The 23,548-nt window shown below is 34.5% G+C and overlaps 1 protein-coding gene across 1 annotated transcript in view; it reads right to left on the reverse strand.

Annotated features, from left to right (window-relative positions):
• The window catches only part of LOC127865523 (uncharacterized), a 197,445-nt gene extending 181,476 nt beyond the window's left edge, over positions 1-15,969 (reverse strand). Inside the window, exons 1-6 of the mRNA XM_052405370.1 lie at positions 15,966-15,969; positions 11,081-11,185; positions 7,433-7,516; positions 5,360-5,431; positions 5,021-5,101; positions 3,398-3,553 (exon numbers count right to left, since the gene is read on the reverse strand). Of these exons, the coding sequence (XP_052261330.1) occupies positions 3,398-3,553; positions 5,021-5,101; positions 5,360-5,431; positions 7,433-7,516; positions 11,081-11,185; positions 15,966-15,969 (502 nt within the window). The remainder of the gene's footprint in view (positions 1-3,397; positions 3,554-5,020; positions 5,102-5,359; positions 5,432-7,432; positions 7,517-11,080; positions 11,186-15,965) is intronic.
• Between the last annotated feature and the right edge of the window lie 7,579 nt (positions 15,970-23,548).

Consider the following 23,548-nt stretch of genomic DNA (forward strand, 5'->3'; position numbering starts at 1 on the left):
AGACTATTCGTAGTATGTGAGAAATTGGGTAAATACATGTGTCTATTAGTACCTTTGTTCAATTGTTGCCTATCAGTCAAAACACGAATAGGAATAACACAGCATTTTATATTTATATAAATCATGAATACTTTAAAATGATCAATTATGTATAAATGAAAACAAACTATAAACTGATGTTCATTTTATGAGTTCTCATCGTTTGCAACCTCACGCAAGTGATTTTTCGAAATTTCTGTTTTTTAACATTTGAAAAATTTAAATGTCACCAGCGCACCAAATTTTCATGTCATCCACGAACATGTAAGCAAGGATTCCCATTCAGCTAAGCTAAACGCGCCCGAAGAATTACTTAACATAGGTACACATATAATGAACTTCGCCTTTTCGTAAATTTCCGTTACTCCTAACGGTCTCCGAGTATGTGCGTTTAAGTACAATAATTTGTGCAAAATGGAACAAGACGGGCTCAAATATTTCCATTAATACAGTACAAGCCTCTGTGGCGTAGAGGTAAAAAATACGCTTTTACATACGCTTATAATACGCAAACCGTGATAACTCATTAAATGAACATGCTATTGTCATTTTATCTGTTGTTTACTTAGACAATATTTAAGTTTTTAATATAACTTTAATACGTAGTCTTTGAAATAAAATGGCCGAAATGAAACCGATTCGATATGTTGATTTTCTATATTATATACTTGTCTTACAAGCTGGTTAGTTTTAGTTGAGAACTGAGTGACCTAAAATTTGATAATTTAGTTGCAGTGTTTGTTAAGCTGTACTTCAAGAATGTCGATTACCTATAATTCATGTCTTTAGCTAATAAGTCGGGGTTTAATTGTTTCATTCAAACAAACTACGAACAATTAACTACCAGCTTAAACCTTCTGTTTGCAATAGAAACTGTGTTTGTCGAGCGCGGATTTAAAACTCATCCTGCAATAAGAATATGTCAAAAAACTGGATGAAGTGACAGCTTTTTATTTGTAAAAAACAGGGGCGTAGCTAGCATATTTTGAGCTGTAGGCCCGGATATGATACATAAAAACGGGGAGTCCTGTGGTGAGATTTAAAGCATATCTAGACACATAATAAGATAAGAAAATATAAGACTTTGGCCTGTTTTTCTTTGATATTTTACTGTTTTATCTCAATGTCAGAGAACGAAATTTTACTGTATTATCTATATACCAGAGAACTAAATTTTAAAACAATATGGAACAGAGCATTTTTTTAAAGTGTAACACTCCACTTATTCACAAGTCAAACCATGGGAATTATTTCCGATAATACTATCTGCATGTCTAAAACGGCACGTTTTTGTTCCGCATCATGGGACCGAACCGACCCGGATTCATTCAATGGATCTGGATACGGGGGCAAGTGCTCCATTTTAATTTTTCCGCGGTCATAAACATCATTCGGAATGTTTCTTAAAAATCCAACTATAATCGATTACAACTTACTGTAGTATTGAAAGGGAGACAAGTAGATCAACATGTACATCTATGAAAGTTTGCAACAGCAAGTCACGTGAAAAGAAGCGAGCTTGAATATATGCACATAGAAAGAAGTAGAGTTGATAATTGGAAGATATGTCGTTTGAACACGATCAGAATCCATTGTCTGAAAATCATGTCAATATGAAATGCACATTTCTAACACCTCACCCCCTCAGGTTCAACATTTTAATGCGTTTTTCGAAGTTGAAGCATATTTTTTTTCATGTTTAAAAAAACTTGTAGGCCCGGGCCGGCTGTGCCTAATAGCAGCTACACCACTGAAAGAATTATTCATATACACATGTTAAATAATGCGATGATCTATCATCATGTACACTGAAAGTTATAATTAAATTAATTCAGGAATGTTTGAATTTTATTGTTGAGAAGTTTAATTTTAACCATAATTTATGTTTGAAAAGCCTTCCTTCTTTTGATGGCCGATTGAGTAACATTCGTTTTTGGTTCTTATTATTGATTTATATATTCGTTTGTGACTTTTTGTTTCAAAATTGTAACGATATGGGTTCTGGGTACATAATCTAAGTCCTAAAGTTTAACACCTGTACTCCGATGCTATGCCATTTTATTTTATTTGTAATCAACAAACAAAGGTAGGATATATTTCTGTTATGTCGGACGTTGTGATGGTTCTCTCTACGTTGAACTGCAACATCCACATCTGATAGGACAATATTTCGCCTCCGTCGGGTCCGGACAGATGACTTCCAGCACATGAGGAATGGAGCAGGCCGAGTTGTCGTGGCATCCATGTAATGTGTTGTCTGTGAAGGAAATGATTCTGACTATTAACTCGAACACATATTATATGTTAGTAATAAAGATATATTCCAATTTTTCTAGGACACTTTGTTGAAACTATTTAACTGTAAGAGCAGTCCGTTTATCGAATTACATTGTAGATGGTACAGTCGTTTTTCTCTTAAATGACCCAGGCGCAATCATCGATCCCGGGTTATATTATTTTTTGTGATAAACATTCCCCACATGTGTGTTTCGGTACGCCTGTTTTCCCAGGATTCAAGACAATGGTACCATTTAATTCACAACAGTAAACAATAAATGGCTGGAAACAGTATAAAAAATTAACCAAACCTTCGTCATTTTAATAAGTTATTAAGGTAGGAGTTCTTGGGCAATCGCTCGGTCCTGACATATTGCACACTTTGTTGTAAATTGCCATTTTCGAAAGTATGCACCAGTTATTTTAATTACAAGTGTGAAGGAAAGAAGAAAAATAAACATAATATTCAATTTATCCGACACCAATGGGTGTATCGTAAAGAAAGTTCTCTTTTTTAATCAATGTGAGCAGTTTATCCTTTAACTTTTAATAAGACACGATTATATAAAGACATTATAGCATATCTAATATACATACTGTATTTTATATAGAGATGAACTAAATAAACATTTATATAATTCATAATGTGTAGTAATATTGTCGGTTATCAAATTAAGGCAAACTACATTTTTCAAAAGAGATCTAATGAGGATTCCACAAACATGAATGTCTTCTCAGGATAAATGTAAACTTATGACTTTAAGAGTGATTGGCACTGCTAGTATATTTAGTCAAGTAATCGAGAATGGTAGCCTCCCTTTATAACTATCTTATTTTTGTGGTAGTGTGCTAGTGTTCGTATCATGTGCTTGATGCCTTGTGCTGACATTTGAATTGAGATCTACTTTTGATATACACCCACTCTGATTGTACAAAGGTAGCAATACTAAATTTCATAAAACTACTAATTGATGTAGCACACTTCAATACATGCTACTTGACAATGGATTTGTTTCAGTTTGTTTGAATCCGTTCTTTGTTGAAGCATGTACGCACATATATTTTGAATAATCTTACGTACTGAATTCAGAGCAATCCGATTGTGGTGGTGCCGGTGTGGGTGCAGGCGACGCTGTGCTAGCTTCTTCTGTTGTCGATTGGAGTGTTGTTCTGGATGTGCTTGTTTTTGTGGTCGGTGGATCAGTTGGTTTGGAAGTGGGTTGAGTGGTGTGTGAAGCTGAAAAAGTGTGTAACTCAATTTCGATTATAAAAAGTTGAATACGAATATGTTTATCAAATGCCACAAAAATTAACATGAAAACACGTTTCCCATTTGTTAAAGGTTAAACAGATCAAAAGTTGAATATCTGTGTCTGGCTTACATCTAAGATTCCAGTTTACCTTTATTCACTAATTGTTTCTGATGAATGCGCATATTTGTTGTATAATTTGAACTTTTGTTCAAATGCACACTGCATATGTTGTGTTTGAGCTATTCTAATCAGGTGTTAGTTCATAAGTAAGTGAAAATAAAGCACCTGTTTCTCATTGATAGTTATTAATTTCGAAGCAACATTAAAGCGGGTATATACGATTTTTTATATGTGTTTAATTGTAATATATTGATAAAATATGTTACAATAACACAAAAGAGGCAAGAAAAATGATACATTAAAGCCGAATTTCATAAAATGCAGCAAAGACAAATTAGCGCATCGAGCCGATAGTGACGTATATATTTTCCTACAATAACCGAATCATTCGTCTTTGTATTAGGATCGGAGATAGTGTTCGTGTGTCGTATGAATAGATATCGTTGCAGGAATTCAAATAAACCGTTAAACTAAGTTTAGATGCACATCGTACATGTATGGTATACATGCTGGCGAATTCGGCTGTACAGCCGTTTTCAATTTCAGAATTAAATATCTGGCTTATTTCGAATTTTTCGACACATGTTCTTCTTAACTTTTATTTTAATTTATATTGAAATATATATATAATAAGTTTTTTACACGGTTTATATAAATTCATAAATATTTGACAAAATCGTATATACCCGCTTTAACAATATCTCAAGAAGAGATATACTGGCCGATACGTAGTATTACAAGAAACAACCATTCACATTTCAGAACTTTACTGTTGGTCGTTTCAAATTACGCATTCAAAAGGAATGTTTCAATATGTTAGAGGATATGTAATAAACGTTTAAATGCAGTTGCTTTTAATTTAAGTTTTAAAGCATCCATTTACAGAACACGTATCATGCTGGAAACCACACGCAAAATATCGTTATAATAACTAATCTTGGCGGACACAGCAAAAAAGAAATGTTAGATAACAGATATCAAAATATGTTTGATAAACAGTATTACAATTTACAAAACACTTAACACTCGAAATTAATTGTATTGGTCGGAATACAGGCCAGTATACTAGAGCACGGATTCGAGACGCAAGGGCCTATCAATGATTAACAAATCGCTAGCAATTACATATCGTTTACTATACAAACTCAGTCGCTCGTGTTTGCACGGTCATCGTTTTATTTTCTGACATACGAAGAATTATGTTCGTAAATTGTATTAAACACGTCATAATTACTTTTGGGATAAGCTATATCGATCAAATATGACATATGCAATTATGATATATGTTTTATAAAATGTGTGGTCTAAGCGAATTAGAAACCGACACGTACCTTCTTCACACGAGTAGAATGGGGAAGAGTTTCTTTTAATGCAGGTCTTTCTAGTTGAACAAGGACTTGGTAAACAAGGGTCTGAAAATGACGCATTGGATAACACAACAGTATGTTTAGCATTTAACAAAAGCCATTATTTTGACTTCATTTCTTACGAAGTGAAGGAGATCCAAAAACGTAATATTGTACTAATATGGTGTTCTCCGGAAGCTGAACAATTGGAGCTTAAAATAATTGTGTCAGTGCAGGGAAATCACATCAACACCATCGTTAGGTTTATAGATAAGGTCGCGTATACCATGATTATTTACACTCGCCTTTTGCATGTTTACATACCTATACAATGGCTATGACTGGTATAGTTTTTGACGCAGGTCGTTCCAACCGAGCAATCATCGTAACAGTGATCTGGAAATATGACTCTATAACTCATTTTTACAACTATGGCGATAACAATCATTTCTATAAACTATCAATTGTTATGTTTTTAAAGCGTATAACTAATAGTGTAGGGCGTAATATTTTTGAATGAAAAGGATAAAATAAGATTTTAGAGAAGAATCTATTAATAAAAAAGTTCGTTTGACCGAATTTTATTTATTGATATCACACCGGTTTACAACTGGAACATCATCTACAATCTCTTTATTGACTGTCTCACTTGGTCATAATGGCCAATGGTGATGATTATAAAAATGACGTCGTTTATGATGACAATTATGTTTCTGATTATTTGTATAATTGTATGTAGTAGTTGTTGTTTTTGGAATAGAAGAAGAAGCAGCAGGAGTACAAGTAGTAGTAAAAGAAGGAATAAGAAGTAGTTGTTTTAGAGAGAAGTAGCAGTTGAATTAATAATACCAGAATACGTGGTATCAGCATCATAACAGCAGCATCCGTAGTAACATTCGTAGCAGTATCAGAATGATTTTACAAGATGTATAAGACGCCATAGAAACTGCAGTAGTTGTAATCGTAGTAGTAGCAGCAGCATCAGTAGTAGAAGCAGTAGAAGTAGAAGCAGTAACAGTAACAGTAGCAGTAGCAGAAGAGGTAGTAGTAGTAGTAGTAGTAGTAGTAGTAGTAGTAGTAGTAGTAGTAGTAGTAGTAGTAGTAGTAGTAGTAGTAGAAGTAGTAGTAGTAGTAGTAGTAGTAGTAGTAGTAGTAGTAGTAGTAGAAGTAGTAGTAGTAGTAATAGAAGTAGTAGTAAAATTAGAAGTAGCAGCAGTAGTAGTAGTAGTAGCAGTAGTAGTAGTAGTAGCAGTAGTAGTAGTAGTAGTAGTAGTAGTAGTAGTAGTAGTGGTAGTAGTAGTAGTAGTAGTGCTGGTAGAAGAAGTAGTAGTAGTAGAAGTAGTAGAAGTAGTAGTATTAGTAATAAAATTAGAAGTAGCAGCAGCAGTAGTAGTAGTAGTAGTAGTAGTAGTAGTAGTAGTAGTAGTAGTAGTAGTAGTAGTAGTAGTAGTAGTAGAAGTAGAAGTACAAGTAGCAGCAGTAGTAGTGGTAGTATTAGTAGTTAAAGAAGTAATTGTAGTAGTAGTAGTTGTAGTAGTAGTAGTAGATTGGTGGTGGTGGTGGTGGTGGTGGTGGTGGTGGTGGTGGTGGTGGTGGTGGTGGCGGTGGCGGTGGCGGTTGCGGTGGTGGTGGTGGTGGTGGTGGTGGTGGTGGGTAGTAATGGTGGTGGTAGTGGTGGTGGTAGTGGTGGTGATGGTGGTGGTGTTGTGGTGGTAGTGGTGGTGGTTGTGTGTGGTGGTGGTGGGTGTGGTGGTGGTGGAGGTGGTGGTGGTGATGTGGTGTGGTGGTGGTGGTGGTTGGTGGTGGTTGGAGGTGGTGTGGTGTTGTTGGTGGTGGTGGTGGTGGTGGTTGGTGTGTGGTGGTAGTGGTGGTGGTGGTAGTGGTGGTGGTGGTGGTGGTGGTGGTGGTGGTGGTGGTGGTGGTGGTGGTGGTGGTGGTGGTGGTGGCGGGTGCGGCGGCGGTAGTGGTGGATGTGGTGGTGGTGGTAGTGATGATTGTGGTTGTAGAAGTAGTAGTAGTAGTAGTAATAATAGTAGTTATAGTAGTAGTAGTAGTTGTAGTAGTAGTAGTAGTAGTAGTAGTAGTAGTAGTAGTAGTAGTAGTAGTAGTTAGTAGTAGTAGTAGTAGTAGTAGTAGTAGTAAGTAGTCGTCAGTAGTAGTAGTAGTAGTAGTAGTAGTAGTAGTAGTAGTAGTAGTCTAAAGTAGAAGAAGTACAAACATGTAGTATAATGCCCAGTTTTCATATATAAATAGCTGGCTCAATTTAAAATACGTATGACTATTTACTATTTATGTTTTATTTTATAAGTACATCTTGCGATTTTTATCAATTGAATCATCCTCGTGTTGGCAGTCGATTAAGATGAAATTAGAGTTTGTTTAACTTTATTCACGTACCTCTGCAACTGTAGTAGGTGTACGTGTTGTATTTTTCTGCTACACAGATCTGCGTAGAAAGACACGGACTGTGATCACAATGGACTGTAAAAAAATAATGTAACTTTGATTACAAAATATGCATTATCTTATCGTTTCTGCAAAATGATCGTTTTAAAAAAAAATAGTTTACTGTATAAATTACTTACAATTCGTTGGGCTCATGTCTTCTCTGGGTTTCCATTTTAAGTTCATAACAAGGTTTGTTTTCTAACGAGGTTTGTTTTAGCCAACTCACACTTTTCCTATTTTGGCTGGCTTACCAGTAACTATCCTACTTTTGTCAGGAGTAGGGGAAAATTTACTATACAATGATTTCACGACCAATCTCTACACGAGTTACGGACTAATTGCCGAAGTAAATCTAACGAATCTGCATGCAAAACAAAACGCCAAACTTTTGACGCGCATTATACGTCATTGAATTATGTGTGAAGGAAGTCTGCGAGTCATATTGCTTTTGAAACTAGATATCCAATATGATGTATATCTGTTTTTTCGATTGATCAAAATTATATTTACTGAATTAGAAGTGTTTTTGATATCATGACCGAAATGAAACAGGCGCGAATAATTGGTTTTCTGTTATATTTGCTCGTATTGGATGGCGCGATAGTTTAAGCCGAAACTCTTATATAACTTAATGAAATAATGTTAAAGCAGTCTTCGTTTGATCGTTTACCTCAACAAGTAATGTCTGTAATGAATTTAAAAAATATGTTATGTCAAGTAACGGGTTACATAACACTAATTTAGCAAAGTCACCGAACTAATGTTTTTTTGTGTATCGAATTAAATGCATGTAATTTAATCTATTGATTACGGAATCTGGATAGTGCCATCTATAATATCGCACTTCTTTCATCAAGGGCGACACTAGACACACGAACCGATACTTGATAATTTTCTTGACAGTCGCGGCGACGCACGATATTTTTCTTGACAGTCGCGGCGACGCACGATATTTTTCTTGACAGTCGCGGCGACGCACGAATTATTTAACACGATATATCGCCCTTGTGTAGGTAGCCCAAAAGGCGATATATCAGCGTCGTAGCCACGTTGAGGCACACCGAGGCAGTTGCCTCGGCTAAAATGTGCAGAGCAATGTTGAGATTACAAGGAAAAAACGGAAAATTTATGTTAAAGAATAAAATCTATACAAGAAATTGAGGCAATTTAATGAATTTTAGGCACTATGATATTCACAAACAAATATTATCATTGAGTACAAGTGGTTCATATTGAGGCATTTAATTATTGAAATTTAATTACTTCAATTGATGTCAAAATGGCTCAGCAAAATGATTTGGAAAATCCGTACATTAGACAAAGCGTCGCACTGTACACTTCGATGATATAACCATGGTGGACATCGAAACGTTCCGAGCTAGAACCGGGAGTTTTACGGTCAGGTGTGTCTTTTTTGGACCTAGAAACACTTCGGGTGGTTTGCGTTTTCGGCTTTATTGGTATTCTCCTTTTTTTGGCCGGCGTCGAGTTAAATCCGGGACTGTTTCAGGTGGTAAGAATTTTTGTTTACATTAGAATTTTTAAATTATGATATCCCGCGTATTTAACTATTTTGATATAAAGAAGTTCAAGTCTTTTCTTTTTAATAGTCAATGTAGTTGATGATAGAACTGACAGAACATGATGACGCAGTGCTAAAACAAAATTTTACACAAAAAAATTGAAAACATGGCCAGAAACTTAACTGATTTAAGTTAAATCTGTGTAATTCTCATGATTATCAAACTCTGAATCAATTGACCACTTTTATATTGTCCCTGCGTTGGTTCGAACCCCAGTAGGTCCGTTTTTTTTTTCCCTTATAACTTACATCAATGATCCTTTTGATATGTGTTTAGGATTGAAAACGCTTTTGATTCAATGTATTTTAACATTTTTGTTTGAAAAAAAATAGCCGTATGGTGCTTTCAAGCTCTAAATGGAAAAAAATCGCCAGTGAACTAGTTTGAATTACAACAGCAAGTTTGCGTAAGCTGATTTGATGTAAACTCAAAAATAATATTTATAAAAAAAAACTCATAACAAATAATATCTAAGGTAAATATAATGTTTTTATATAGTAGCATGCCAATAACAAGATAAATGTGCTGCCAATGCCATTTGCGTCTCAATGTTTTCTTTTTCCATCTGACTTCAAATGATTTGTATGACTATTTTTCTGTAGTTAAGGTTGTTACATCATTGTCACTTCAAACACCGTTTATGGTAACAGAATCTAAAATTGACAATAAACTTGTAGAAGATTTTTTGTTAACTTAATTGATACTAAACGGTCATATGTAGCGTCCACGATTCAGAAAAATTATATATAAAATATGGTTTAAATGGCCTTCAAAACGCACCAGAGACATTCTAGGTATAAACAAATTTCAGGGCGGGGAGAGGGGGGCATGCCCCCGGAACCCCTCTTGAATGACCTAAGATACGGCCTCGGCTAAAATTTTGGTCTGGCTACGCCAGTGTATCGTGTTAAATATATCGTGCAAACAGTACAAATATCGTGCGTCGCCGCGATTGTGGCGCAAAATATCGAGTATCGCTTCGTGTGTCTAGTGTCGCGGTCTGAAATAAGACCGCGATACACGAGATTCGGGTAATAAGGGCGATATTTGAAAATTAAAATATCGTGCGTCGTCGCTACTGTTGCGCAAAATATCAAGTATCGCTTCGTGTGTCTAGTGTCGCCCTTTGAACGCGACACTAGACACACGCAGCGATACTTGATATTTGTCTTGACAGTCGAGGCGACGCACGCTATTTTTTCTTGACAGTCGCGGCGACGAACGATATTTTTCTTGACAGTCGCGGAGACGCACGATAGTTTTCTTGACAGTCGCGTCGACGCACGATATATTTAACACGATATATCGCCTTTTGGGCTACCTACACAAGGGCGATATATCGTGTTAAATAAATCGTGCGTCGCCGCGACTGTCAAGAAAAACATCGTGCGTCTCCGCGACTGTCAAGAAAAATTTCGTGCGTCGCCGCGACTGTCAAGAAAAATGTGAATCTAAATTTAGTTTTAGTGCAGAATCGTTCATACACGAACACTAACTCCGATCCTATTAAAAAGACAGTTCCGCTTGGCTTAAAGGACTGTACAGTCATGTAAAATATCGACTATATAAATATATATTTTGTATAAACAACTGGAAGCAAGATGAGTTGCAGATAATTGGTCAGTTACGAAATGTTATCTTACTCTTTTGACCTGTTAATTCTTTTCAGCTCAATTCAACAGTGAAAAATGCGCATAATATCACTTTAAATCTGCCCTTACATGGGACTGTAAATGTATATTTTGAAGTATGTTAACATCGCTATTTTGTCCAAATTACTAGTAATCCGTATTGTTAGATTCGTTACATTTATGTTTAAGTATTGTTTTAACAAATAAGTTTTAAACTCAATCTTTGCGCAAGGGGAACACAATAATTAATTACAGAAAGATTAGAAAGAATGAATTGAAAGGGATAGTTCCGCTTTGTACTTGAATGTATCCGACTTTATTCTAGAAATTTGATGAATAATTTTCAAGATGAACGAACATCAAAATTCGAGTACATGAATTACCTGGATGGCAACTGCTACACAAGGACTGTTGATTCTCCGATTGATGACATTTTGCCTGAAATTTGTCATTTCCACAGTGACAGTCACTGTCTTGCCTGCATACAACTGCAATTAGAATATAAATATACGTAAGAGAATGCATTGCATTGCATGCATGAATCTAACGGAGAATGTTATTCTGCTAAATTAGGGTTTTATGTTGTTTCATTATATTTGCCCAATACATAGTGCTATTTTGTTGCATATATTATGATGATTTATTGCGTTTTTTTGTTTTCTTTCCATCAGTCATGGACTGTACGAATTTTAAGTTACCGTTCAAATATATATGTCAAATTATCTCATGTAAGTGACTGATGCATTTATTTAGAATGTTGTTTTGCTTTGTTCATTTCACCTGGGTACTTTGATCTAAAATGGCAATTGCAGTAAATGCACTAAAAAATAACAGTTTAACATGTCGAAAACAAGTACTACGCATTAAGCGTATTGCACTAAGCTAATCGAAATTAAACAAATTTGACCAATTGTGATATAGAAGATATTTGTCAATTTCAGTGTGAGATGGTATTATTATTTAATAACTTACAAAAAAATACATTTTCGCCTTTTATTTCATGCTCTTGTAAAATGTATAAAATGAACGAAATTCGATAACATTGTTATAACATTTTGTGTCTCATTATATTACGAAAACGTTTCTAACCATGTAGCGGAAAATGGCGAAAATTTTCAAATATTCCCATTAAATAAATGAAATGCCTATGTTGTGAAGCGGTAAACAATACGCTTTTACATACGGTTAGAATGCGGTGTTCGTGCGCTCACCATGCGAAATCAATGAACGACTATGCAATTGACCAGTCGCCAAATTATCGATCGCTCCGCCCACATAGTCACGTGGTCTAGTGATTAGAAAACTCCGACAAGCAGATCGCAATTATAGCGGATTACGTGAGGGAAATTCTATATTTGTAATGATGTATTATGCTCTTTCCTATAAATTAAATTATTAAAGCCGCACACTAAACTAAACTGCTTTGTAAAACGTTAATACAATCATAAAAACTTTAGAGAGAAATGGCGTAATCAAAATAAATGAGTCAACGGCAGACTGACTATCAGAAACGTTTCTTATACATATTATATAGGGAGGTGATGAAAAATCCGTTGTAAAAATGAGCATTTATTTCATATTGATTTTGAACTTGTATTCAACCGTCTGACAGTGAACCCGGTGGCTATTCATATATAATTTTGAAAATATTTTTATTAAATTCAAATGACATATCCATATCATGATGGGTTTTTTGTTTATTAAAAATGTTTAGATCTTTGTTTTATTGTGTTATTTTTAAAAAGACACCGATTTTTTTTATTAAGATATAAATTAAATTTTGATTGTGACCATAATTTAATACAGGCCTGATTTCGTGGTTTCATTAACAGATAGTCTAATATGCATTTTATTACATTTATGTTTAATGCGAACCTGTTACATTTCACTATCAAAAAATGAAATGTTGGTATTACGGTGCTGTTCACGAACATTCGAATTGAATACATTTGGCATATTATGCATTTGCTTATTTATAACAAGATGGCCCTTATATGTTAATTGCAATTTTCACATTTCTCCCCGTATCAATATATGTTGTATTAGAAATGTTGTTGTTGTAATATAAGCCGTACATTTTACACTTGAAGTCGCTTTAAGCTGGCTAAGCCGCGTTGTAATCACCTTTTTGTTGTTTTAACTTTAGTTAAAGCAATATTTAAGTTAACAATTTATAATGATTTCCCTTGTTTATGATCCACAGAAAATAAATATATAATTGGAAATCATTTAAGTAATTAAATAGTTTTCTTTTCTTGTGTACAGTACCTAACAATGCCTTAATGTTCCTTCATTCTGAGATCCACGCAACATACTGTTATTCATTAATCATCGACAATTACGCTGAGATTAATAAGCACGTGTGGCAACTATTATGTTGCCCAAACTGCTTAATAATATTGTGCATCAAACGGTATAACACGTTTTATAGAACACACACCTGGTGTGGTTAAACTATTTATTGTGTTTTTTTTCTCATTACTCGTTCATATGTTCAAGAAAAAAGATAAAATAATAACCTTTTATTAAGTATGTACAGCACCAACAATTTTGCATAATGATCGAACAGTAATGATCATGCATTTGATATAAAATCTGTGTAAACTCTTAAAAATTACGTCCATTCCATATGTTCAACACGCTTTGTTTGTCGGACAAAATGGCGGCCATATAAGCGTTGCTGAGGGGTGTGTGAAAAATCGATATCTGATTGGCTGATCGACAAAATGTGGGCGGAGTTGGCGACTGGTCAATTGCCATTTTATATTTTTTACACTAAGTATTAACCATTTTAATACAATTTTTACAAGAAGTATTTGAAATATCATGGTCGACTTGAAGCCGATTTGCTTTATCGGTTATCTGTAATATATACTTGTCTTCTATACATCTTTATAGTTAAAGTTGAGAACTGCGTGACCTTAAATAATGAAATTGTATTCATTTGGTTGCAGTCTTTGTTAAGGTGAATGTTTTTAGTGCATTAGTCGACTCTTTATTATTCTCTTTAACGAATATACTATGGAATACCAGTATAAACTTTCTGTTTGAAATTTAAATTGCTGCAGTCAATAGCGGAAGAACAACCAATCCTGTAATTAAAATATGTTACACAAACTGGACGCCGTGACATCTTTTTTGTTTTGGAAGAATTGCTCATATACAAATTAATACAATAATGCGATCATATATCATTCATGTACACTGAAAGTGAAAATTAAAGTTTATTAGAAGGTTTGTGTTTTATGGTTTAGAGGTTTGAGTTAAATCATAATGTATGTTTGAAAATCTCATTTTAGCTTTTGGATTGGTCAATTGATTTAATATGAATTGAGGAACCTTGCAATATTTTTTCAGTTAACACTGATTTTGTATATCATAGAAAGTGCAATTTTGAGTTACGAAAACATCAAGATTAGATACCAAATAAATAGTCATTGTTATATTTGTTAAATTAACTTTAATCTGGGATTGCTTTTAACAATTAAACTATAACATAACGGTAGTCGAACAAAATTTATAAATATAACTATCGTGAACAGAATACATAGAAGAGGCTAGTTTCTTTCTTTGCTTGTATTTATCCGACTCGTCAAAGGCACTAACCTAATATTCTATACAATCGGCCGCATATTGCTGAAAGACATTGAAATGTTAGTACAACAAAATATTAATACATCACCTTGCTTGCAGGTACAATAGGGCGGTTTGAAGTCGAGAAAAATGCTTAGACATGTTGCGTGAAAGTTGTAACCTGCACAGGGAGGACAGTCATGGTCGGTATGGCATGCCTCAACAAAGTAACCTGCAAATATTCAAGGTACGTGTATCTAAGCGAATGGACCGCAGTAAATGCCATAAATGAGTATTGCATGATGATACATGTTTTACGCATTTTGCTAAATGACACACGAATATCGTAAAATGTTTTTCACAGAGGTCATCCTTGCGTTTTTGTTTTTCTTTCCATCACTTTTGGCATATTAATTATGTTGTGCGTTAGGATTAAAGTGCAAATGGCCAGTTTTTTCATGTAAACGACAAAATGCATCCATTTAGTATACTGTTTCTTCCAACAAGTTTTTATTGCTTTGTACATATTACTTGATGACTCTTTTGCTTCAATATGACAATTATAGTTTATGCTTTTATTAATGACAGTACCATACGTGGGAAACAACCACTAAGCATTAAGCGTGTCTGCTGAAGAACATAGCTAAACGAAGTATATAATATAATTAGATTTCATCTCTTGTTAGAAGATTTTATAAAATGTTTGAAATTGAATTACAAAGAAATGCTTATTTTGTTTATCTGGACGATACATATATGGTCCCATTAGATTACACACATTTAGTTCACTGGTTAAGAGAGGAAATAGTGGCACATTATCTGAATTCCGATCACTTACATACTGATTGTTTAATTAAAATGTATTGGTGTTGCCCTTTATTGACTAAAAGTTCAATGTATGTTAACGATGTGACTTCTCATATGTTGGTTAAAAGGCAATAAAGTCCAAACGCTCGGCAAAGAGTCAGAATTTAATTATCAAATCATGATTTTATTTGAGCTAGAGTGAAATGATGAGTTTATCATACACTGACATTCTCCCTTATTTCAACACATAGCTTGTGTAAATTTAAATCACATATAGCTAACAACTGGGAAAAAACGACAGTTCATGTACATTGCAGGGAAATATTTAACCCTTATCTACTTGTTCACTTGTATTTTTGCCAAAGGAGGGCGTATAAACGTCCGAAGAAGACTACTCTCAGTATTATGGCATTTGGTTAATACGTGTGTCTGTCAGCACTTTTGTCCGTCTATTGGTGCATCTCAAGCACAAACACGTAGGGGAATAACACAACTCTTCACACTGAATAAGTCCATTGACATTTTGGAAAGATAATTAATTCTAAAAAAACATTTAAACAATTGAGTCTACAAATGATCTTTCCAAATATAAACCACAAGTTGCATTTCAATGATTTCCTCATTAATAATAAATTCTTGTTGATTCGACATGAGCGAATGCTTTCATTGGTTGTTAAGTTTCTAATGGAATAGATACAGATTATCTCGTTGCTACACAATAGCATAGAACGCCACTTTCAGTATTCTTACATATTCAAGAACAAATTTTTGGAAAGACTTAAAAAAAATCAATTATACTTTTTCTCCGGCTTTACTTGGATCTTAAGTCATCGCACGATATTCGCCGCTATTTAAGTACTTTGTCCTCAATAATAGTTATAATCTTACGCATAGTATTCGAAAGTATGTCTTATCCTTGGAGCGATCAATGCACAGCATGGGGAGTTTAAACGGGTTTCATGGAGTATCAAATCAATAAAATGTTCTTGGCCCAGTGTTATTCACAAAGCACTTAAGTGTAAAAATAAAAACGCAAAGCATTACAATTCAAATCAAATAGCAATACATGACACTATTTTTAAGCACCATTAAATGGTAGGATGCAAAGCAGACGAAAAGAATTTTAACTTGCAAACGTACGGTGTAAAGGAACGCAATCAATTATAGATTAATTATACCTTTTGCTTCAAGAAATCTTTTTACAAGGGACCAATTTCCTTTACGATGCAACACGAAGAATACAACACAAACACTACTTAAAACTAAAAAAAAACAAATGGTGTCAACGCCTTGGAGCCGGAATAAAGGCTAGCCGAACCGCATACTTAGCCGATCAATAATAACTTAAATGGGAACGTTCACAATTGATAGCATATTGGTTAATGGTTACATACATTTAAATAAAAAATGAAGTTAAAACGGTCGATGTTAATACAGATAAAGATAAGAAAGGTATCACTTTCATGGCGTCTTTGATTAAAGGCTTAAGAGAAAAAGCGTCAGTTAGTTAAATATTCTGCTCGTTGACATGCATTTTCAGGTGGCAATATTGGTTGTAGAAGTCCAAATTACAAAGCTCGGTTTCGTATGTTAAGATTAAGCTGCTTAGTACGCAGTATACATTTTTGCAAACTAATATTTTTCATATTTACATTGATTTATATTGCGAACAGTGTCTAACAGACATACACACTAGATAACCTGCATGTTACATCACCCAAACTAAAAGTACTTCTGTCATGACGTAAGCAATCTTGCGCTTTACACCAGTTGACGAATAATTACATAAAATTTGGGACTTTAGAACAACATGTTCAACATACTGATAAGATCAAATTGAAACGATGAAAGAAATAAGGCGCTTAAGGGGTGTTGCGACAGTTTATTTAACCGATGATATATTTATAGCAACACCGATGCTATTATCACAACCCAGTAGTTTTGTTATCAGAATCATCACAAATTAATGACCGAGTAGGTTCATAATAGGTACTCAGTGGTTCGATCCCAGGTGCGGTTAACTTTTTTAAATTCTTTTTTCTTTCTTTTATTTCATTCTTGTTTTTTTTTCCTTGAGCTCTTTAGTCCTGTTGTTTGCATAAATCAATTTAAAGTATTTAATCAGAAACTTTAAAACATGCCGAAATCTGTCAACAAGTCCCTGTTATTGATGATTAAGGTCGAGTTTGATACTGTATGGTGTTATGTTTGTGATTAAATATTGTATTAGTGTTGTTGTTTTTTAGTAAGCCGTTGTGATCCCAATTATGATTGTGAACAATATATAATTTTTTGCATATCTCTAACAGTCTATGTACCGGTACTTGGGTTTCGCCTAATTGCTGTATTGTATGAAATTTGACACAGACGGTAGGGATAGTTAAACAAAAAAATCTCTGTTAAAAGTACGGTGAACCTCTTTTTTAAATTTTGTTTTATGATAACAATACGTAGATGAACATATTTGAGCAGTTTCGCAAAAAGTTATTAGATAGAACTTTTTTAAATTCCATTTTTGTGGTTAAATAGTAAAAAAATTGATGTTTTTTGGGGTGACATAAAAATTATAAAAATTAAATAACTTCAAATTTAACTTGTGTTCTCCATTTTTTTGGTTGTTTGTAGTCTAATTAAATGGTATATGATATATATTAGCTTATATAATATCTACATGTTGCCTATTTCATAGGTTATAAATCATTTTTATGCAATAAGAGATTTTTCAGTTTTAATAAAAAAGTACATGTTATGTAATGGTGAATAAAATCAAAACAAGGCCGGTGACCCTATGTTTTTATTTCATTTTTCATATAGTATTTGTATGTAGTACTTGAATAAAAATTTTGAGCAAAAGTTATTAGATGGAAAAAAATCAGCAAAACTGCAGCAACACCCCTTAATAAACATATAATACAATCGTAACTCAATAAGCATGTATTTGTTTGATGAAAGCGAACACACTATCATTGAACATAAAAACATTTATCAAAATATATTCAATCAAAAATATCAACTCACAGAAATCGCGTTTTAAATCATCCTTTCAAAACTGTGCTTGGTTCATTACATTATTAAAACAATAATGTTTATTGTATCGATAAACTAGAATACTTCATTATATTTTTGATTTGCCAATTGTATTTAACTTTAATAATGCAATAATACAGTCATCGACAACTTAGAATGTTTTTTTTCGAAAATAGGTTGTAGGAATGTAACCACTATTGAAAAATATAGACACGATGTCTGAATTATTAGCTTGTTCAAACAGCAAGCTAGAAACAACAGCTGACGACTGACGTCGAATATTGCTTTTATCATCACATAATCATAATTTCCGCGGTCGGCATTGATTGATTGTGCTTATACGTGCACACATTACGTTTACTAGAGAGAAAGAGCAAAGCTTGAAAAATAAGAGATTAAAGTTATTGCTTGTTTTGTACATATGTTCACATGCGTGCATGCATTACTTTCAGCGATTGTTTAAAATACCATTCGCAAATTACGCAAAAACATAAAACGGTATAGCCTACCCCTGTTAAATATCACTTGTGAAAGCGAAAAACATGCGATTCCCAAGAGCATGTCTGTGTTCCGCAGGAATCACTGTCTTGCAGACTGGGACAAGACCTGAGCAACGTTTTTATCATTACAATCGGAATTTGTTAAGGCCAATTAAGGTCATGAGTGTATAGACAGCTGTCTGAGATAGTGTTCCCAATTATGCAGAAGCGTTTGTCATGCCGTCTTTCTATTGCAATATTTTAATGCAAACATGTGTAGTTATTTGTGTAATTAGATCTTTGTTTTCAGATTTACATAAATACAGAGAAAGCTAAGGCTAAGCAGAGATATAATAGAAACTTTAAGCTCGTGTTGAGCATGATTTATTACAAATAATGCAGTAAAATGTTTGTCTGTTATTCACACAACTCATACAATTGTGAAAAAAATTAAAACTGTAGTAGTGGCAATTTTTTTACACGTATGACATTTTCATAGTTATTTCCTTCTTAAGTGTACGACAAATTAAAATCCAAATTGTTTGTTGTGATAAATCTTTTTGTCGAAAATGTTGATTTTATACTTGATTATTATGATGTTCCAAAAATTATTGAATGCTTAACGCATACTAATGTGATAAAAAAAGTACATCCGCCATTTTTCTGGCAGGGCGTTTTCAGTTAAGTGACATGGAAAAAGACGATTGCAGTCCCCTATTGACACGACAAAGAAACAGACCCATGTTAATTATAAAGGTAACCTAACATTGAACTGTGTACACATATTTGTTATGTTGCTCTTATATAAAGGTTTACATGCAATTTCAAAGATACCGTAGACTCAGCAAATGTGAGATAGCGATCTATATTTAACTGTATACGCGTTGATTAATTATCATGTCACATGCTTTAAACTATAAATATGAACCATTGTCATTCACTCGACCTTATTGTTCGCAAAGTTGTACCAAAATAACTCGTTACAATTTTCGTTAAACCCTTAAGATTGTTGGTCCCAAACCGTTGCTCTGTACAGACCTAAACGAAATTATGTAAGAAACATTGAAATGCGATATGCTGCATTATTGAGTTAACTCGTAATGAAAACTGACCTTGGTTTAGCATAATTGCTAGCTGCCTGATTTGAGTCCATGCACATATTTAATGTCTACGGCAAAATATGGAAAACTCGGATAACCGTATTTAACACTGAATGTAGATATTTATTAAAATAATGCAATTACCACCTTTTCCGGTATATATTTATCTAGTAAAATGTTAGATTTATGTCTTTAATTAATAAATCATGCTTTATAGGAACTCGCAGTCCAGCATACAACAATCGCCTGCTTCGTCAAGACGTTTTCTTTGGAACGTCTTTTGTTGAATGAAACTGAGTTGTTTGAATAGTTGGCATATAGCTAATTCATGTCGTTATTTTCGGCGTGTCTGTTTAACCAAGCTCTTCACTCTTAATTACGTTTCTCAACAACCTATACAATGACGTGAATGAATACTTTCGAATAAAACTTTCAAATTGGCTGATAACAGATAAATTCACCAGAGCATTGGTCGAATTAGTGTATCTTTGTACAGCTATAAGATGTGACATTGAGAACTTAAAGCGATGAAGGCACTGCAGTTGTTCGCTCTTTGAACGTAGTTAATATTACTTACAGTCACAGGACAGAAAGTTCGACTTTTGAACACTAATGTAATTTACTGTTAATTGTTTACAGTGGTGAGATTTTGAAAAAAAGGTGGAAAATGCCATAGATTAACATTCACTCATAATTTTATACAGGATTGACACAAACCCTACAGTAACTAATGATTACAAAGATGAAAAAAGAAATTCAACGTTTATTTAAGTTGGCGCAAAGGAAAAGTCTGTGAGTCTAACAAAGAATGAACCACACCATAATTCTAATAGTAAATGCATTGGTATTAACGAGCTCTGTTTTAAAGTTTCGATCGAACCACATTAAAAATATTAAATATTTTTAGCCTGAAATTGAATGCTAAATTTAATGTATTTCCATTTCATTATTATTTATTTCCATGTACTGACATTAACGCGTAACTCCTCTACTCCACCCAACATGAATATTGTTATGAACGTTCCATCTACGGCAAAGTTTATTACGTAAATTAACGTATTTTTTGCCACGGAAAGTGGGCATATAGTGATCGCATTTCCGTCTGTCTGTCCGTAACACTTTGCGTTAAGGTTTACTCCATTGACTGACGTCAATCAAAAATAATAGTTGCCAGTTAATTATTATTATTAGCAAGGATTTCTTGGAACCGATTGTACGTCGAAATTACAGTTGGGCGACTAGAAAGTAACTTGCGAATTAATCGTCACTCTTCTTTTTCAACACACATGTAATGTGGCTTGTCAAATTTACCTCGGCTGCACGGGTATTCGCCAACGAAATAATTGTATTCGGGTATTCGCTATCGAAATAACGGTGGCAAATGACACCTTCATGTGCACAATTTTACGACAATTCGTGTTTGGCTTCCCTTAAAAGGACAAAGTTACTCTGCAAATGGAGTGTCAGGTCAGCCCATAAGGTGGTCGTGGTCGTGAAGACTCGGTGATAACATGTCAATAAACCCTGACATACACACTTCATAGGGCCGCCCCTCGAAATCCTGTATCTCTGCCCAAGGTCCGCCACACCCGTCCTCTACGCTGCCACCTCCGCTGTCCCCGTCCCGGCGATGTAGTGAAACCATTATCTATCTACGGACAATTACCATTCCGCTTAGCGATCCTTCCAAGTTCTTCGAGTCAGCGAAGTCAGCAGGGGAGGACGTGTGGGTCGAGGGATGACGGTACTCGCTCGATTAAATGAGCTGCTCGAGGAAGTTCCCATATCCGTACCCCCTCAGGCGATGTAGTGAAACCACTATCCTCCTACGGCCAATTTCCATTCCGCTTGGCGATTCTTAAGTCTTCAAGAAATTCTTCTGCGAGTGACACTCCCTCCGATCATGCTCCAGCTGCTGACGGAGCTATGTTCAATCAATGAATACTATATCATTTATAGAGTAACCTTGATATTTTGGACAATGCCATTTTTTCTTGTACATTTTAAACTTTAATCGCGAGCTGACTGATTCAATTGCCATTAGCGATTGTGTCGATCGGAAACGCTAAAGTATAATATCGTGGCTGTGAAATAAAGTCAGGAAAATACGCTTAAAATAATTTAATTAAACATAAATATTTTAATTGTTGTTGTTGCTTTTTGTCACTTGTTTATCGCATATTGACCGCTGAAATTTGTGTTATTAATTGCAAATGTATTCAAACCGCACGTAAATGTTTGTAAATAAAAATTATAATACGGGAGATCACACCATTTATGTCTTTAATTGGCTTATTATGAGTTTATTTTTTCACCATCGAAATATATGGTATTCAATTTTGATGAACATGCAGTTTTCTTTCGACATGCAGTTTTCTTTCGACACATTCAAATGATACTTTTCTAGCCGCATCATGCGAAAATAGGTCTTATAGCGCGTTGGCTAGCGTAGCTAAAGCCCTATCTGCGCAGTTACGCAAGGTTTCGTGGTCTCATTATGTATCTCCTGACCTAGTGTGAGATGCTCAGGCTGGGCCATAGCTACGCTAGCCGCATATGGCACAAGACCCATTTTCGCATGACCCGGATCTATAAAAATATCTTTGTTTCTGATAAATGGAACATCTAAGCACAATACTTGTCGATAGGAAATTAAAGTCATACATTGTTATTTAAAGCAAACTGGCAAATTTCAGTACCATTTCAGTTTTTAAGAAATGACTTCCATACAGACTAAAAAGTACGGCAAACATTTGTTGTAAAATAATGAAGCGATTTCCGTCTTATCATGACTTTAATTTTTCGGTAGCTTTTGTTTCTCATCTTGAAAGCAATATTGGGTTATCGACGCTTATGGATAGTCCATTGTGTCTTCCCCGGACGATTTAGTACCGAGACAAAATGCAAAGTATTATTTAAACATATACCACACACATAATAGTATCGAAAATGATGTTGTTTTCAGTTGAGTTTAAGCGAAAGATGATACATTATTTCCGATTGTCACGAATTTTCCCAATGAATTGCGTTTTACATATAAATATAAAAAAAACACTGATGAAATGGAATTCATATGAATTATTATAATTTCTTAAACTTTTTTTTGGCGTGATTTGTACGTTTTTTTCAATTCATCTGAAAAAGAATCGACCGTTATTAACGTTGGTCACTAATAGCCTCATCAGCGTACGTGTTATGTGAATTTCAAAGTTCATTTAGAAGTCATGCTGCAGATTTCCCAGTCATATCAGATTTCCCCCCCCCCTCCCGCTGTACTACCAGAAATCAGTCAAGCGCTAACAAAGAGGTTACGCACAAGAACGCACAATATGGATGATAGCATTTTTCACTATGCCCTGATATATTAATAGCCTCTGATTTGGAATGAATTGTGCTGCGCAAAAATACCACTTGCCTGACGTAGCACGTAGTGGACTATATTTATAATTCATAAAATTACTCTTCCGCGACACGTGAAGCTAAACGTTTTTGACTGTTCATATAAATGATCCCTTCAAAATTATTTCATTTAACACGATGTTCACATAATGTTTCAATTTGTAAATGATTGTACTTCAAGAACTGAAACAACGCCGCGAATTATTGCTTGTTGCAGGCGGTGATCAGGTTTCGGGTCATGATCAAATCTGGCTTGCAAAACTTGCTCTTAACCTTAGTTTTTCGCAAGCGAACAACTAAAAATCAGGACTACTCTCTGCATCTTTCGACGACACATAAACATAAATTTTGACGCTGTAACAGCAACGCATTAAATTCCAGATGTCAGATCTCGGTCAGAAGAACGTAAGCGGAAGACAGAATAGACTATCGATAAACACCTTATGTAGATACTTCACTATTGCTC

Source organism: Dreissena polymorpha, chromosome 2 (assembly GCF_020536995.1).
Source record: "Dreissena polymorpha isolate Duluth1 chromosome 2, UMN_Dpol_1.0, whole genome shotgun sequence".
Lineage (NCBI taxonomy): Eukaryota > Metazoa > Mollusca > Bivalvia > Myida > Dreissenidae > Dreissena > Dreissena polymorpha.